At 48.9% G+C, this 17,884-nt stretch overlaps 6 protein-coding genes across 6 annotated transcripts; 2 read left to right on the top strand and 4 right to left on the bottom strand.

Moving 5' to 3' along the window:
* Window positions 1-271: 271 nt before the first annotated feature.
* M430DRAFT_99521 (hypothetical protein) lies at window positions 272-1,469 on the top strand (the record flags this gene model as incomplete). Its single annotated transcript, XM_024870190.1, has 2 exons — window positions 272-589; window positions 654-1,469. The coding sequence occupies 2 exons, from the start codon at window positions 272-274 to the stop codon at window positions 1,467-1,469; spliced, it is 1,134 nt and encodes a 377-aa protein (XP_024722629.1).
* Window positions 1,470-3,694: 2,225 nt separating this feature from the next.
* M430DRAFT_49598 (glycosyltransferase family 32 protein) lies at window positions 3,695-4,847 on the bottom strand (the record flags this gene model as incomplete). Its single annotated transcript, XM_024868080.1, has 4 exons — window positions 3,695-3,787; window positions 3,849-4,026; window positions 4,076-4,307; window positions 4,364-4,847. 4 exons carry the CDS (start codon window positions 4,845-4,847, stop codon window positions 3,695-3,697), a joined length of 987 nt encoding a protein of 328 aa, XP_024722630.1.
* Window positions 4,848-7,548: 2,701 nt separating this feature from the next.
* M430DRAFT_49587 (hypothetical protein) lies at window positions 7,549-8,607 on the bottom strand (the record flags this gene model as incomplete). Its single annotated transcript, XM_024868079.1, has 4 exons — window positions 7,549-7,882; window positions 7,937-8,004; window positions 8,062-8,252; window positions 8,304-8,607. The coding sequence occupies 4 exons, from the start codon at window positions 8,605-8,607 to the stop codon at window positions 7,549-7,551; spliced, it is 897 nt and encodes a 298-aa protein (XP_024722631.1).
* Window positions 8,608-9,243: 636 nt separating this feature from the next.
* Window positions 9,244-10,611, top strand: M430DRAFT_119018 (hypothetical protein). The gene is made up of 4 exons (XM_024861730.1): window positions 9,244-9,415; window positions 9,468-9,497; window positions 9,556-10,464; window positions 10,517-10,611. Exons 1-4 carry the CDS (start codon window positions 9,344-9,346, stop codon window positions 10,586-10,588), a joined length of 1,083 nt encoding a protein of 360 aa, XP_024722632.1. The 5' UTR covers window positions 9,244-9,343; the 3' UTR covers window positions 10,589-10,611.
* A 2,676-nt stretch (window positions 10,612-13,287) lies between these two features.
* On the bottom strand, window positions 13,288-14,341 carry M430DRAFT_99760 (hypothetical protein; the record flags this gene model as incomplete). Its single annotated transcript, XM_024870213.1, has 2 exons — window positions 13,288-14,048; window positions 14,104-14,341. The coding sequence occupies 2 exons, from the start codon at window positions 14,339-14,341 to the stop codon at window positions 13,288-13,290; spliced, it is 999 nt and encodes a 332-aa protein (XP_024722633.1).
* A 598-nt stretch (window positions 14,342-14,939) lies between these two features.
* Window positions 14,940-17,538, bottom strand: M430DRAFT_226065 (hypothetical protein). Its single transcript, XM_024864728.1, has 11 exons — window positions 17,455-17,538; window positions 17,117-17,404; window positions 17,037-17,051; window positions 16,889-16,988; window positions 16,500-16,783; window positions 16,084-16,412; window positions 15,935-16,028; window positions 15,742-15,879; window positions 15,625-15,693; window positions 15,516-15,580; window positions 14,940-15,466 (listed from the first exon to the last, which is right to left on the bottom strand). Exons 2-11 carry the CDS (start codon window positions 17,314-17,316, stop codon window positions 14,976-14,978), a joined length of 1,785 nt encoding a protein of 594 aa, XP_024722634.1. The 5' UTR covers window positions 17,317-17,404; window positions 17,455-17,538; the 3' UTR covers window positions 14,940-14,975.
* Window positions 17,539-17,884: the final 346 nt, after the last annotated feature.

Consider the following 17,884-nt stretch of genomic DNA (forward strand, 5'->3'; position numbering starts at 1 on the left):
TGCTACGACATCAATATGGGTTACTGACATACGGGAAATCATTTATCCGCCATTGACCCCGCTTCCCCAGACAGGTAATTGATCTCATGCCTCAGGCATCAATTGCTCATGTCAAGCTGTCATGGCCCCATAACCTTAGGAATTGAGGCCTCAGATACAAGGCTCTAATTATACAATATCCACGACATCTCAGAAGACTTTTGATTCCCTTTCACCAACTTCCCAAAAAATGCTCTCCCTCACTTTTAGAAACCCCTCCTCATAGCCCATCATGTCAGAAGATGAGCGATATCGAACATCGACCCAATACCGCCTGTGGTCCTTCACGCCCTCTTCTCTCTACGCGCTTCGCAAAACCACCAACCTCAACGCCGCAAACCGCGTCCGGGCCGCTGTGCAGCGCCTACGAGAAGCTCAAGCCGTCTCCTCTACCGAGGCATCTGAAGCTGAAAATGGGCGGTCTACCAGTACGCTGCCAGAGGGGGAGGTGGATTGTTTGACTGTGGAAGAAGAGCTCAAACTCGTGGCTTTTTACTGCCGGCAGACGATCCAGCTGGGTGATCATTTGAAAGTCCCTACCGACGTCAAGGTACATCCTCTTCTTGTTGAGATTCTGGTGAAAGAGTAGGACTGATAAGGGTGATTTGAAACAGGCAACTGCAATCCAGTACATCAAACGCTTCTACATAACGAACAGTCTGATGACCTACCACCCCACCGACATCCTGAAGACCGCCCTCTTCTTTGCCACGAAAACCGAGAACCACTATTTCCGCCTGACAAAATTCGCCGATGCGATCGGGAAGACGAAACCCGAGGACGTGCTCGCGTCTGAATTCCTCTTGACCCAAGGGCTACGCTTCACATTCGACGTGCGCCATCCTTTCCGCGCGCTAGAAGGCGCCGTTATGGAGATGCAAGCTCTGGCCCACGCTGGGATTCCCGTATTGCCAGGCGGAGCGGTAGTGGAGGACCGGCCCCCGAATATGGACAGGAGGGTGAAAGATGCGCATGGCAAGGCGCGGGAATACCTCAAGACCAGCGCGCTGCTCACGGACGTGTATTTCCATTTCACGCCGAGTCAGATCATGCTAGCGTCCCTGACAATCGCGGATCCTGAGCTCACAAAGTGGTACATTACGAATAAATTTCCGAAGAACAATAATAACACTGCGGCCGCGGATATGTGTGAGAAAGTCCTTGGGACAGTGCAAAAGTGTGCGGATATGTTAAGGACGGTAGAACCGACATCTGAGCCCTCGGCGCTGGAGAGAAAGGAGTTACAAGCGCTGGCGAAGAAATTGAAGAAGTGTCGCAACCCAGAGAAGATAGATCTGGTGGGGCTGCAGAGGGCAAAGAGGGAGGGGGAGGGGGAAGATGAGAAAATTATCAAGAAGAGGAAGATGGAGAGGGAGCAATCTGCCAAGGAAGGGGAAGATCTATTCGGGCCGGAAATCAAAAGGTCTTAGGGTGGGCTGTCGGGAGGGTGTGATATTTAGCAAGGCGTTTGGGCTGATTGCATATATGGTTGGCGTTTCGGGAAGAGAAAAGCTTTGGTTATGGAAGGTCTAATCTATGGATGCATGGAGTGGCCCAAGGGAGAGCAACTCAGTGTAATAAAAGATATAACATAACAACCGAAGTCGTTTCCCACGTCGCCCAACAGTACCCCCATTCCCCATCTCCACAACTCAAAACACCCAATCCATTCCCCATATCATCCCATCCCATCCCCTCCCTTTCACCACCCAAACAATAACCATCAAAACCCCAATCTCCATACCATGATTCAGAACCCCACAAAAAGAAAATCCCACCAACCAAATATCAAAATAAGCAACCCGCCTATATGACATATCAAGAGTTAAAGCCTCGCTGGGAGCCTCTTCCTTAACTCTCTATTTACATTTACAGGTTCGGGAGATTTATCCTATGATAAATCAAACCATGGAAAAAGCAGGAAAGAGAAATGATGAGGCAGGCTACGTGGAAAAGAGAAGAAGTTAACGATATCATATGAATATCAGACTTCATTACATTCTAGAAAAAAAAGTAGATAGAGAAAGCAGCTAGCTCTCACTATCTACCTACCTACTTGATTTCATCATCTTCAGATCTTTTTACTTTTATTAATTTGTTTGAAAACTGCACCGCGGAAGGGGAATTAGGAAACTTGTAATACATACATACATACATACATACATGATACATACATACATGGTATTTTTCATGCTTCTTCTTTTTTTTTCTAATTATCTTACAATACGTTAGTCTTCAACTCCTCCGCTTTTCTTTCCTAGTATCAATTTTCCTTAAATGAAAATCGTTTCATCTAATATAATCTAAAGCCCTCTTACCTACACTTCAGATTTCGATCAGACTACATCTTACATGTTCTGTCTTGTACCTCTTTCTATACAAATCCCTTAAGTATAATATATAACCAGTCAAGATCCCTATCTAGCTGGATTTTCACTTCCTTGATAATACCTAGGTACATAGGTAACTCGCTAGCTATCTATAACTGACCTTACTTTATTTACCCATTACCCATTACCCACTACCCTTACCCCCCCCCCCCCCTTTTTTCCCCAGACATAAGGTTTTACGATCAAAAACACTTAGTATAATAACATACATACCTTACATACCTTATCTCAACAACAATATCTTTCTCTTCTCTTCCTCAGACATGTCATTAATCAGATTCAGAAAAAAAGAAACTCATCGGTTGCCGCGCGGCCGCCGTGTGATGTGCGATGTGCGATGTGCAACGAAAAAACTTGTGTGGAAGGTATTCAAGACCCTAAGTCAGGCGATGGGATAGGTTGATAATATAGATAGATAGATAGATCCCTTCTTTGAGATTCAAATCTTTACCTACCTTATCTTACCTTAGGAGTTCTACCAGGGCCCAGGGGATTTAGGTAAGGTAAGCATTTTGATTCTTGAATCAATAGGAATATATCAAATAATAATACAGAATTCTCTATCCTAGAAGCTGAATGAAAAGTAAAGCTAGGTATACATACATGATATTTCAATTTTCAGGAATCGTGGATAGGTACATAATGCGGGGTTTTAAATGCCCTCGCACACCCCCCCCTTCCCCACAACCCCCGCGTCAAAGAACGAGATTATCAGATGAGTTTCTTTAATGTAAGTTACCTAGGCATATGGTGGGTAAAATATGAGTCTCTTCACCGGCAGATTGAGAGGCCAGGGAAGTGAGATTTGTGTATTATTCTTTTTTTTTTCATGTCAGATACCTAACTATCTGAGTACGTCTCAACATGCTTCTGCTCTGGATTTTGCGAGCTGTGATGGACGTCAGTGATACTTGCAGGGATGAGACACAAAACCCGGGAAAAAGAAGCGAGCACGTGATTAAAAGTGATACCAGGTGGTAGGCAATAAGGTATGGCTGCGGTGGTATAGTGGTAGGAAAGTAGGTGTAGTAGTAGAATACAAGTTTTCAGTTATTGCATAGGGCGCGCCTCGCTGCCTGCAATCAATTCCGTCCGCAATGGGTTATCTCGGGGAAAAAAAGTTGGATGATAGAAAGACGATGACGAATCGACGATGACCCAGACCCTCGCTAACCATGCAACGTTCCAAAACGCCAGAGGAAGACACAAAAGGAGATGTAGGTGGTATCAGGCTCTTTTGAAACCGAAGAGATCGGAGCTATCGACTAAGGGGGAAGGGGAGCGCGAGCGCGAGCGGGCGCGGCGGGTAGCGGACGAGCTGAGCCAGAGGAGGTGTGGGGGGAGGATACCGGCCCAGACTGCGAGGCCAAGGAGGGATAGGAGGAGGAGCAGGCTGAGGCCGAGCATCCAGATACGGACGTTGAGACGGCCCAGGGAGACTATCAGCGCGGCGTCAAAGGAGTGCCAGGAGGAGGCGCCTAGGTGGTGGAAGAGGGGGGTGATAACGTCGCCGTTTAGGCGGTGCATGAGCGGTGATTCTTTGGGACCCGAGAGGATCCGTAGTTCGGATCGGTTCTTCTGGAAAGTGTGGATGACGCTGGATCTGGGTTAGGGGGGAGATGGGATATGGGGGAGGCGGGACTTACGAAGCGTAATGGCATCCCGTGCTGAACATGACGGTTGCGTAGGGGAGGCCGAACCAGTTCAGATTGAACCGGGGAAGGTTGCGCACCAACTCCCCCACAAACGGATGTTGCTTGCTCGCCATCATCATGCCGTTGGAGAAACCGACGGGGTGCGCCGCCGGTGACACGAACCCGAATCTGCGCAAGGGGCCCATCGACCTCCGACAATCCAGATCCATATCCAAGACGACACCTGTCGGGGGGAGGTCAGCCATGCCCGGAACATCTTTAGGGGCGAGTGCCACATACCGCCATACTCATACAACACCATATACCGCAGGGCGTCGACTTTCTGGATGGGGAACCTGTACCCCTCCCACATCTCCTTCAGATGCGGGAACTTCTCGGCCACCAGCGCGTGCGCATTCTCATCCGTCCAGAAGTGCGTCTCCCACCCCACGTGATGCTGCAAGCAGCTATTCCTGGCCTCGAGCCATTCGGCCTTGGGGCCCCGCCCCAAGGAAATCTGGTGCAGGATGGGTGGGATGAGGTCTGGGTATTCGGGCTGCGCGGATTGCTGGTGGACGGAGTAGTTGGCAAAGGTGACGTCGAAGCCGTCGCGCTCGGCGGAGATCACGAAATCGGACGACGAGGTGGCCCACGTGATGGGGAGGGCGAGCGTGAGGAGGGTGATGCGCAGGACGGAGCGGAAGTAGGTCAGGGTGACAAGGAGGAGGGCGACAACCAGCAGGATCCTGTTGCGCGGACGGAGCAGGGAGGGTTGGGACGCCATATCTATCTGGCAGCGCGCGGCATCTGAGGATTTCCGTCTCTGTCCAACGCAAGGCGACGCGACGGAGAGGGGTCTCTTGTCGTGTCTCTTGTGTTGACGAGGAGGGGGAGGGGGAGGAGATGAAGGGGGAGGAAGAGGAGGAGGGAGTGGGATAGAAGAGCCAAGAGGCTCAAGAGGAGAGGAAGATGCCCAGATGTCCTTGGGCAACCAACGGGGTCGGGAGGTTTGTAGGTGACTTGTGGGAGCCTAGAGAGGCATATCCCCAGGTAAAAGAGGAAGATCCCTAGGCAAAAGAGGAATAGAATCAAATCCTATGGAAAGAGAGAAAAGACCCGGCTCTCGAAGTCCAGAAGAAGAAGAAGAAGAAGAAGAAGAAGAAAACACGGGAAGCATAAACGAAAGGCCGGGCCAGCAGGGCGTCCGAAGGCCGAGTGAAATCAATCCAGTCTGACTGATGGATCGGCTCCTGCAGTGATGAGGCGGGAAGAAGAGAGATGGGGTGAGTCTGACGGTGAGTGAGACGGGAAGCAGGGATAAAGAGAGGACGGACGACAGTAGAAGAATTAATAATAATAATCTTCAGATTCCTCTTCGTTCTTTCGTATAGGACCTAAGCTGGCCAGACAGCGGCACATTCTTGCGGCGCTCCTGGCCAAACACCGCGGGGCTAGGCTGGTGTTGGTGTTGGTGTTGGGTCTATGATTGCAGGATTACAGGATTACAGTTATTGCCGCCTAGGATTTATGGTATTCATGCCTGGATTCTTCTGGCGAGTCGAGTGAGCTTAGAGCTTATGGACCTCATGGACCACGGTCCAGGTTCTCTCCAGATCTCGGCTCCTCTTTCTGTCTCTCGTCTCTCTCCTTCTCTGCCTTACCATCGCCCCTCCCGTCCAAACAACAAACATCCTATCCTCCCTCTTAATCCCTCACATATCCGTCAACTCACCTCCTCCCCTCCTCCTCTTCTCTCCCTTCCTCCCTCCCCTCCCTCTCTTCCCGCCCATCTTCACCTCTCTCCTCAAACCCAAACCCAGGTCCCTCTCCCGCTCTCCGCCGGCAGTCCGGAGGAAACTACTGTACGGAACTGAAAAGCTTGTTCTCCCCCCCCCCCCTGCTCCGCCCTATCTTACCCCAAGTCCCGCCCCGCCCCGCGCCATGTCCCAACCCGGTAAGGCTTCCCCTCTCTAGCAGCGCTCGCTACTGCACCAGTGACATGTCCCTTAAAATAGAGTCCTATGCGTGAGCGCCAGTCTGACACTGCACCCGTCCGATTGGTGCTCGGACTCTTCTTTGCCCTTTTGCCTCTCGTGCGCCTTTTGCGCTTTTTCTGCGCGTCTTTTTTTTCTCTTTTCCGGGTGCGCCGGCTGACGGATAGAGGGGGTTTTCGTCGTGGTTGCGCAGATGTTGAGGTTTTGATGGGGAGAGAGAGGCAAATATATCTCTCTATCTACCTAAGGTACGCAAGTGTGTAGAATCGGCATCTGAGAGACGGGAGACGAAATACCATTAAGCTTAATCCAGGTGCAGGCTTGGCGGTGAGCTTCTCCAGCTCTCAGCGTCGGCGATTGCGAACAAGTGGCTTGGCGGTGCCAGGTACCGACTGCCGAGGTACCTTATGACATATGTAGTATCGTGTACGTTGTACCCTACCTATCCAGTAACCCAGCGATCATAATAATCATCTATCTCTGCATAAAAAGCACCGGCTACATCATGATCCTTATATTATGCTTAATTTCTTTCCTTTTCGCTCTTTGCCGGCCCGTCGAAGGATCCGAGGATCACGTACAATAATCCTGCAAAATACAACGCTGTTCGCTGCAAGGCCCAGTACCGTGCCTCCCTTCCTAATCCTGCCCCCCTGTCCCATCAAGCTTTTTCCAGGAAAGGCTTGGTATATCGAATCCTTCTGGCAAATGTTTGATTACCCCGTGCCTGCCTACAACATGCCTACTACCAACATAAGATACTACCTTAAGTAAGGTGGTAGTAGGTGCTGAACCGAGTCATATATGACGCCGTATCAGAATCCCGATCCGACATGACTGAAACGCACCTTTCCTCCCTTCCTTCCCTGATAATCTAATCCAATCCAATCCAACCCAACCAATCCTTCCGGGAAAAAAGGCTGCCCTTCTTCCTTTGACATCGACAAACGCAGGACCGCAATATAAGCTTTCGCGCACGTGTCCTACGGACGATCACTCGTTGGTGCCGGCTTAAGGTACCTTGTCTGGCGTCAGCGCCACCTTGCCCCAAGATCCAATAATCCAATTGCAGTTCCAACATCATCTTAATAATAAGCTGGAGTATAATCATAATAATCATAATTTCCTCAACGACGGATGATGGATGGATCCCTTTTTAGGCACCGGCTAGTTGGCTCCTGGATGAGAAGCGTTGTGTTTGAACTCTGAAGAGGCACCAATGATCGCGCGACACGATGAGGCAGGCCCTTCTGGACGGTGCGTTGTGACGGTGGGATAAGAGTCTGGGCTCCCTCCTCGGCTGAGGTTGGGTGAGGTCGGCTCGGGTTGCACCTTTATGGACTGAGCGAACGGACAGGGCAGATCCCGATGATCAGTCACGTGGCCAGGCTGAACAAGGCAGATCCCGATGCAATGCCGGTCATGTCACGATTCCGAGGGTGACACGGGGGTGTGCAGTTAACATTATAATGTCTTATTCGTGCTTCATTACTACGTAGACCGCCGGGGCACGCGACGCAGGTCGTTGAACCAGACCTGCCGGGCAAGCACCATGTACAGGTTCCGGTCCCACGAGTACTGGCTCCCGTGCGAGCTGAACGCCATGCGGGTCTTCAGGTAGGAGCTCCAGGTGTTCGCGATGAGCGCCTTGTCATCGTAGCTCTCGTCGACCTCGGAGGCTCGCGAGAAGAGCGCCTGGAAGATGCGCCATGAGAAGGAGAGGGAGGTCAGTGGGAGGTCGCCGAGGAAGGTGTACTTGCGGATAAGATGCACCGAGGAGAGGAGGTAGGTTGGCGGCGCCTTGGCATCGGTTGCGGCGTAGTTGCTAGAGCGATATCTTCAGCAATGACGGGGGAGGAATCGAACAGAGATCTCATACCTGATCGCAGCACTTACTGCCCTATGATTGATGTGTCCCGAAATGCCTCCACTATCAAATGTAAGGATCTGGAGCTGCGTCAGTAAAATGGCCAGCAGCACTCCAAGGCGTGTAGACAAACGTACCGCATCAACCTTCCACTTCTCCACGTACTTCTTCACGGAGCCAATGATCACGTCCTCGTTCCACCAGATCCTGGGGTTGTCTTGGAGATCCATCCGGTCCAACGCAATGCATCTTTCGGCATTGATCCCCAAGGCCAGACACGAGCCATGCAGCTCCTTCTTTCTCGTCTCCCCCAGCCCATAGTTGTTCCCTTCCACACGTTAGAGGAAAAGTCATGTGACCATGCAAACACGCAACTGACCTGTTGAGAGGACGACGAGGCCGCCTACGACGTCTGGGTTGGCATCCAACACGCCCAAGATACTCGGGGAGAAGAACAGACACTCGTCGTCCGGGTGCGCCGTGACGATCAGGACGTTCTTCGCGCGTCGTAGAGGCGACGGTAGCAATCGGGGGTCCTTGGCGACGACATACGCCAACAATATCTGCAGCAGGACGGGGAGGATCACGACAAGAGGGAGGATACGGAAAAACAGCAGTCTTCGAAGGGCTCTGCTTCGAATCCACAGCGCAAGGCGGGGTCGCGTGAGCGACAGGGGACCCATTTGGAGTTGGGAGTCCAAAGGGGGGTTAGTTGAGGCGGACTTCCGTTATCAAGATCTTTAGCCTTGTATCTGGATCTCAATGCAGCGTATAATATTAGAGTGAATAGCCCACGACTTCGTGGCGTTGGAGAGAGAGATCGATGGCGGTGCTGTTTCCACAGAGTAGGGAGTACGGAGTAGGGAATAAGGGGGCGCCGGAATACTGCGCACTGTGCACGCCGCCGCACGGAGTAATAATAATACGGTATTACGGAGGGATATGGAGTGTGGATTATTATTTGTGAAGGCTGTCTGAGTCTCTGACCCGGACTCAGGAGAGCCCGGATCATCCGGAGTCGCGGTAAGCTTTGCACTATTCCCGCCGAGCCCGATCGGGTAAGGGCGCTTCTTCAGCCTTAGAAGTGACGGCCGGCCGGGGTCAGGACTAGTGTCATTGTTGCACTAGTCCTCTTCCGGAGTTGTGACCCAGGGATCAATATGCCCTAGCTTCTAAAGGTCCTTACAATGGCACAAGCTACCAGTCCATACCTAGGTACCGCGCAGTAGTATTACTACACCATCGACTCCAGCTCCGATGCTTTGAAGTTGGCATTGCTCTAGCACTCTATCATATCCGCGAGAGGCAAAGAACAGAAGACCTCAGGATGCGGCTGGTTCCCCATTATCACCGCTGGTATTCGTCCTCGTCCCTGTGACGGTCTGGAGCGTAACCTTTCCACGAGGACTCGGCCCCGGGATGGCGTTGAAATCATCATACGGCATGCCGAACTCAATTAACCCCGGAAAGAAATACTTCTTCCTGCTCATTGTAAGCTGCCCCGGATCACCCCAACCGCATTGTATATTAACGCCCTGCACAGCTTGTCCTTCAAAATTCCGCCCTCATACTGGTAAAAAGTATTCCTGGCAGAGCCAGACCTCGAAAGTACTAACTGGGATGAAACCTAGACGTTGCACTACACTAGAGTCACTCCCGTTGCTGGGAAGGGTCGCTACCTCACTTCAACCGCCATCCTCCTCGCCGAGGCGATCAAACTCGTCGTCAGCCTGGCATTCTCACTGTACGACAGATCGCGTGCTTATCCTTCTACCTCCCTCCTCGGGCACCTCAAGCCGCTATGCAAATCAGTGTTCGCCGGCGACAGCTGGAAGCTCACCATCCCTGCGCTCCTCTACACCCTGCAGAGCTCCCTTCTCTACACGGCCATCAGCAACCTCGACGTTGTGACTTTCCAGATTAATTATCAGCTGAAGATCCTCACCACCGCCCTCTTTAGCGTCAAGTTCTTGGGCAGGCAGCTCTCGTCTACCCGCTGGCTGGCCTTAGTTCTTCTCGCATTTGGGATTGCCATTGTACAGATTCCCGAACCCCGGCAGATCTTGAGATTCCTCCATTTAGCTTCTGATGCCCCGAGAGTATTCGAGCGGGTGGAGGGCTCACAAGATGGAGTCGCTGAGAGGCCACTCATGAATGCCTCCAAAGGATTCGCTGCCGTGGTAGCTGCATCGGTACTCTCAGGTTTGACGGGGGTCTACTTCGAAAAGGTTGTCAAGGACTCCGCAAACTCGGTATCGATATGGACTCGAAATGTGCAGTTGTCATTCTATTCCCTATTCCCGGCACTTTTTCTTGGCGTCCTCTACCGCGACGGCCACGAGATCCGCGAGAACGGTTTCTTCGTTGGATATAGCGGATTGGTCTGGATGACGATCATCCTTCAGGTGCTGGGCGGGATCACGGTAGCTGTGTGTGTCGCGCATATGGATAATATCATCAAGAATTTTGCTGTGAGCATCAGTATTGTCTTCAGCTTCTTGATCGAGGTCTGCTTTTTCAAAACATCCATCACCGTCAATGTACGTTCCTATCGAAACTTCGTGACAGATCCAAATTGCTGACCAGTGCTAGTTTGTATTCGGTGCAGCAGCGGTTATACTGGCAATATACCTGTATAGTAGACGAGCCCCGTTATTGACATAATGAGATACGAATTTAACGATGGCAAAAGAGATCAGATCTTGGTCTTGGCTTTGAAAAAGGGGGGACGTTAGGACTTGCATTAGTTGCATTCTAACCCACCACAGTCACCTTCTGAAGACCCGAGTTCCTCCTTCATCCAGAACTAAATAGTGGGATCATGGACCAGGGGAACAAAATCCCTTGCACTCACAGGCTTTGAAAAAAGCCCGCGCTCTTGATCCGCAAAACACCTAATACCCTTCATTTCTCCCCTTCTTGGGCTCCTCCTACCCCGAAAAGCCCCGTCCGCTACCTGCATAACCCCCTAATCCCTTGTACCATTAATGTAAGTTAGTAACTCAAAGATTCAGTAACTGGGCATAGTTTTGACTATCCTGGTCTCCTGTCCCTATTTTGTGATGCCTGGTAAATGGATATCGAATTGGGATCTATTATAGAGAGAGTTTTGTTGCATATCGCAGTTTGGTTATTGTCTCACTTTGACGTCTCTCTTTTTTTTGTGTAGTCAACTTTAAGAGTGAATAGCGACAATTAGGGCTTTGTTGCACATCGCAATTTGGCTTTTATCTCACTTTGATCTCTATTTTTTCTACCTGAGGTAACTCTTAGAGTGAATAGCAGGCGCTAGAGTTTTGTTGCACGTCGCACTTTGGTTTTCATCTCACTTTGATCTCTATTTTTTCCAGGTACCTAACTCTCAGAGTGAATAGTAGCCGCTAAAGTTTTGTTGCACATCGCAATTTTCAGAATTATCTCACTTTGAGCTCTCTCCAATTTTAATTGTCTGGTGAGTGAATATTCACCTCATCTTTGTTTGTAACTAGTTTTGTTGCACATCGCAATGTGGTGATGGTCTCACTTTTGGAGTTGTGTGTCCAATTCTCATAGAGTGAATATCACAACTCGAGTTTTGTTGCACATCGCATTTTTCAAGAAAATCTCACTTTAAGCTCTTTCCATTTTTAATTGTCTGGTGAGTGAATATTTACCTCATCTTGGCCTCTGACTGGTTTTGTTGCACATCGCATTGTGGTGATGATCTCACTCTTGGAGTTGTTGTGCCTAATTCTCACAGAGTGAATATTTACAACTCGACTTTTGTTGCACATCACATTTTTCGAGAAAATCTCACTTTAAGCTCATTCTATTTTTAACTGTCTGGTGAGTAAATATTCACCTCATCTTTGTTTTTAACTAGTTTTGTTGCACATCGCATTGTGGTGATGGTCTCACTTTTGAAGTTTTGGAGTTGTTGTGCCTAATTCTCATAGAGTGAATATTTACAACTCGAGTTTTGTTGCACATCGCACCTTGGCTCTCGTCTCACCTTTGGTCTTGTCTTGCCTTTTGCCTTTTGCCTTCTTTTTGAGTTCCTACAGAGAGTGAATGTTTTCTAATTAGAGTTTTGTTGCATATCGCAACTCCACATCTCACTTTAGAACTCCCTTTCCTGTATATCTCTCTCTCTCTTATAGCCATATCTAACTCGCCGAGTAAATGTCAACAACTATATTTTGTTGCATATCGCAATCTAAGATAAGATCGCTTTAGAACCGCTTCCTGCTTCCTGTATCTTACAACTATAGTTTTGTTGCATATCGCAATCTGCGATAAGGTCCTCTTAGAATCAATCACCTGCTGCCTCTTATTACAGCCATAGTTTTGTTGCATATCGCAATCTGCGATAAGATCATCTTACTACTACTACCCGCTCCCTCTTATTACAACTATACTTTTGTTGCACGTCGCAAATTGGGAATAGCCTCACTTTGCTACGTTCCGCTTCTTTTTTTGTTTCAATTCATAGCAAGTGGATTTTCACTACTACCCTATGGTTTCGATTCGCATCGTAGCTTTGGAGATCTCACTTTGGTCCTACGTCCCTCTCTTAGCTCCCGTTAAGTGAATAGTCAAGTGATTTCGTATTAGGTTTACAACTAGAGTTTTGTTGCACATCGTAACTTTGTTATTCTCTCACTTTAGCACTGCTCCTGATTCCTGTATCTTGCGAGTAGGGTCTTGTTGCACATCGCACCTTAGCAACAGCAGTCATGACATTATCTCTTCTCAACTCCTGGTAAGTAAACGTCCTACAATTTGAATTTTGTTGCACATCGCGGTTTTGACGTCACCTCATCTTAGGCCTCTCTTCCGCATCCTTTCTTGATTCCTAGTGAGCACCTTACTAGAATTATTGCGCATCGTAGGTACCTAGTCTATCCATAATTTCATTTTAGAGTTGTATCCAGACTATCAGGGAGTAAATATCTACAGATGGAGTTTTGTTGCATGTCATAGTCTAGGCAACCTCTCTTTAGACCTTTGTTATTGTTAATTTGCTAGGTATTACTAGGCTGTGCAGGAAGCCATGGGGTGGGTTCTAGATATTATGGTTGAACCCATGGGTCTAAAAGCCCAACCCATGGGGACCTATTGCAAAACCGATGTCACAGTATTACTATGTCGAGCTGTGGAAATCACCTACCGGGTTACGGATCACGTAACACGTTCCCCCTAATCACCAACTGATCCCTACCGTATGGTAACAGGGATCGTTAACCCTTACTGTAATACGATATCCAATATTCAATAAAGAGCGAATGGCTCCGACTCAGGCTATTTTTTCCAGAAGAATTGGCTGTCTCCTGCATTCCTCTCTACCGAGACCGAATCCACGAATCCTTGTTCAATCACCTGCCTCAGGAGGTGTGTCTATACCACTCAAAAGTGAACCCAATTTGCTCAGGCTCACCTAAAGAAAGCAGCTGGAGAAGTCCACGCTTCTCCAAGTCCTGACAGAATGCCTTCTTCAAAGACAAATCCTCGGTCGAGTGATCTTGATCCACATTATCACAGCTGTCGCTGTTGGTTACTTCAGTAAGGAGCGTCTTTGTGTGTGCGGCTAATTCCGCAACCGTGGCATATTTGTTGTGCCAACACCTGTCAATGATATTGTCAATCATTAGATCACCATCAAGGTTTGGGAATTCCATGTTTTGCAGTAAGTCCACCACTTTAGGTCCATGCTCCTTAGGATCCTCGGTAAGGCATCGATCTCCGTAAACCTCAAAGCCGTAGTTTATCAGGTAGTACAAGGAACCGAGGGCGAACTGCTCTGTTCGAGGACCCAAGAAGCCGGAAGTTCCACATCGCCCTTGGCTCGTCTCGTTGCCACTGAGTAATCTTCCATACGGGGCGATGCAAGCTTCGAAATCCGTCCCGATTTCTGCCGTACAATCAAAATCAGACAGTTTCAGTCGGTCACGATCAAGAAGAATATTTTCAGGTCGCAGGTCACCATGAGCAAGGTTGAGCGATTCTAGGAAAGCAACAGCTTGAGCAAGGTCGTTCATCCATTTCTTCCGCAGGAGTAGAGGTTCCAACTTTTTGACTTCAGTAACAATCTTGGTTTGCTGGTCCCGGATATGATTGTTTTGTATCCTGGAAGAAAGGGACACATCTAACAGACCTGTTAGTAGACATAGCTGTCAACTTGCAGTAGGTTGCGGTTGCACCTCTCATGTACTCAAGGAAGATGCCGTTGTCTGTGTAGAAGAAACATTGCACCACATAGGGGCAGGGCGGACATCGCGAGAAGATCTCATAGATCTTGACTTCTTTTTGAAATTGCTCTCTCTCAAACTCTCCGGACTTTGGAACCTTGACCACGATGCGAGGATGGATCTCATAGACGAATGAGATGCCTCCTCCCCAGATCCAGTGTACACTAGGAAATTGGTGTTGGATATCCATGACACGAATACGATGTAAGATAAGAGCAGGTTCAGAAGAAGGTGTTGCACCCTTTACAAGAGAGGTTAGCAAAGACAAAAGTCGGTCAGGGGGAAAGTAGTGTCTGATTAGTCAGCTTGTTGAAAAATCTCACCTAAGGCATCAACTTCTGTGATACTATTGATACACAAAAGGAGATTCCTCTAGAAGGCTTAGAATAAGGGAGATTATATGGAGAAGTGTACTAACGTACAGTCAAAGCCCAATATATCAAAATTGGTTAATCGACCGATGGGAGGGATGATGGTTAAAGACTCGCGCGTTCTTTAAGGGGTATACCTATTAGTGCCTTGTTTTTGAGGCTGCTACTCTCCCCTTTTTTATAAGGGGGGAGGGTCAACTCTCAAGTGACCAGCCACTACTTATCTGAATTAGAACAGTATTCTTTTTAGAGGAGATTTGTGGTTGACTTTAATGGTATGTAATATTTTTATTGGCTTTAGAAGGTGTGTTGCTGATGAAATACCCAAGTGTACTACAAATTCCAAGAGAAGATGAATTCATTCTCTGCACGTCTCCCTAAGACATCATTACGCACCCAACCAAGAACCACGTCAAACATCTCATATCACACACCCCTCTCCCAAAGCTTTATCTACGCAACACCCTTTTCACTCACCTCATCCCTCTCAACCGTCGCCTCGATCTTCTCCGTCATCAACTCCCTAACCCCCTTCAAAAACACAATCGCCAACAGCGCCAGCACCACAAACGGAATAATACTCGCCCACGCTAACCGATACGCTCTCGCATACAACAGATGGCTCTCCCTCAGCGCCGCGCTCAGAATCCTCTCGTTCATGCCCGGGACTTCACTGAATCCCGTCCCGCTCGAGAACGCGGCTAGGAGCGCAGGGATCGAGGAGCTAGGGAGCCCAGCAGTGAGCGCGGTAGCGCTCATGTGCGGAGCGTACGTGGAGGCTAGCTTGCTGTTGTAGATGGTGGCGAGGACGGCGGAGCCGAAGGCGCCGCCGAGAGCGCGGGCGGAGAAGCCGAGACCGGTTGCGGTGGAGAGGTAGGCGTGCGGAGCGGTAAACTGGATCAATGCTACCAGGAGGGTAAGGGGGCCGCTCTGGCCGATGCCGCCTATGCTGGTTAGTGATGTTCTTGAGATTGGGAGGGAGGCGTGGTGTACAGAGAACGTTAATGCCGATTTGGGCGTGGTTCCAGCTGGGTTTGATGTTGGCGTAGAGGATTGTTCTATAGGGTAAGCCAGAGCATAGGGGTAGGGGAGAGAAACTTACGTGACGAGGAAAAGTAGGAAGGTGACTAGAAGTGGGGATTTCAAGTCCTTCTTCCAGGTCGAGTATAATCTGTTCCGGTTATTAGGGAGGCAGCAAAGAGCAGGTGAGAAAGCGTACGTGATGGGTATCGAGGCCAGGAGATTAGTCAAATTATACGACAGCTGACGGATGGCAATTTTCCAAGATGAAGACGAGAAGCCGAGATTGAGGACGATGAGAGGTGTCACGCTGTTAACGGCGCTATAAAAGATCCATCTATACTTCTGTCAATACATGGCAATGCCGAATTCAAACGGGAAAGTGTTGTTACCCTTCAACAGCGAAAGCAAAGACTGAAAGTGCAAAATTTGGTCCATCTCGGAAGAAGACATGTGCAACTAATCCGTCGTCTCTCCCTCTCCATTCTACGATTCAAAGTTAGTAGGTTCTCTCCTCTCGATTGTATAAATGACAACCCACCATAAAGAGCAAACAAAACAAGAGATGCAAGACCAATAGTCAGTGGAGCCACCACATGCGCATCATGCCACGGATAGACACCACCAGCCCAATCCAAAGCCAACAGCATCAAAGTCGCACTGACGATAAACAAGAAAGAGCCGACAGGATCACAAGCCCACACGACCTCCTTGAACGACATCCTAGGAAAATCAGACCCCCGTTTTGGGTGGTAGAAGAGGAGAAGGCCAATGGCACTGGCTGCGAAGAAGCCAGCCTGGATCCAGAAGATGTTGCGCCATCCTCCCGCACCTGCATTCGTGGCTGCTCCTGCACCAAGACTCCCTACCCTTCACCCTCTTTATCAGTCTTCAAGTCTCCATCAACAACTAAATATCCCTCAATCTAAGCGTTCAACAAATAAAATAGGGACTTACAACCCGCCCACCGATCCTCCAAGGAATGCAAATCCATTAGCCAGTACTCTATATTTCAAAGGCAGCACCTCAGACGGAATAGTCTGCACGATCGAGATCGTAGAAAGCGTCGTCCCGATCAAGACCCCTCCACCAATCAACATCGTCATGGACGTCGCTCTCGCAGAGACCACAGCGCCAGCGAAGGAAATCAGAGGCGGGATCATAGCCATATATTTTCGGTCCAGCACATCTGAGAGTCGGCCTATGATAGGAGAGAGAACACTTTGCATGAGGAGCGGTCCCTATTCATCATATTACTTCATCTCCTTTTCCGCGCGGATATTGGGATCAAGATTTCAAATTAAGAGGCCAGAAGTAGGACATGACAGACGTAGTAGTAGACGTACCTGAATAATCCACCCCGAGATAGCAGCATCCCCCAAATCGCGAACGATGAATCCAATCACTGAACCCGCAGCCACCACCACAAACGTCTGTGTCATAATCCTAAAACCTCTTAGGATCTCTCTGTACTCATCAGGGACCGAGTCTTACGCAAAGCATGTAACGCTGTTTTTTCAAAATTAATAAGCGCTGTCTTCTTTTCTTTTTTTGGGGGGGGAGGGGATACGCACAAAACTACCATCCAAGATCTCCATGTTAGATTAATATGATGACTGTCTCTATACGAATCAATCTTGACGACTGGCACTGGTTCGTCGCGCGTCGCTTCCTCAACTTGCGAGATTCCAACATCATCATCATCTTCCGTTTTCGTTTTCGCCATGGCTATAGTACCAGAAATTCCAGAATCCTGTCGCTGCTCCTCAGCCATATCTTCCCTCTCCCTCTCTCTCTCTCTCTCTCTAACAATAGAAGATACCGTCTAGAGTCCCTTCGAAAACAAAAAGGCCACTCACACACTAGAAAGTCAAAGTAAGTTCCCAAGAAAGCATTTGCAAAAGAGTCTTACCAACCACCTATAAACCCTCAGAACCCCAATCTTAGAATCTTAAACAATCAAGTTCTAGATCAATCAACCTCTCTATTTCCAATTTGACAGGGCAAGGGGAGGGGATCACAAAATTCTGGGGTAAGGTAACAATGGGCCTATGCATGCATGCATACTCCACTTGCTGAATGAACTTTCTGCCCCCTCCTCCCCATGGGGACAGGGACGGGACGGGATTCCTCCCTATCTATCTTACGGTCTTACCCCTCAAATGCAATTAATCCAATCCAACCCCCGCATAAATATCCCCCTTGTCAAAAAGAAACGTCAGCTTTGATCGGCAGTTCATTCTTCTTCTCTTGGATATTGTGTCGACTTTGGATAGATGAGTAATCGTTTGGTGGCTTTGTGGCTTTGGGATGGTGATGGGATTAGATAGATAGTGTTCGGT

This window comes from Amorphotheca resinae (assembly GCF_003019875.1).
Source record: "Amorphotheca resinae ATCC 22711 unplaced genomic scaffold M430scaffold_4, whole genome shotgun sequence".
Classification (NCBI taxonomy): domain Eukaryota; kingdom Fungi; phylum Ascomycota; class Leotiomycetes; order Helotiales; family Amorphothecaceae; genus Amorphotheca; species Amorphotheca resinae.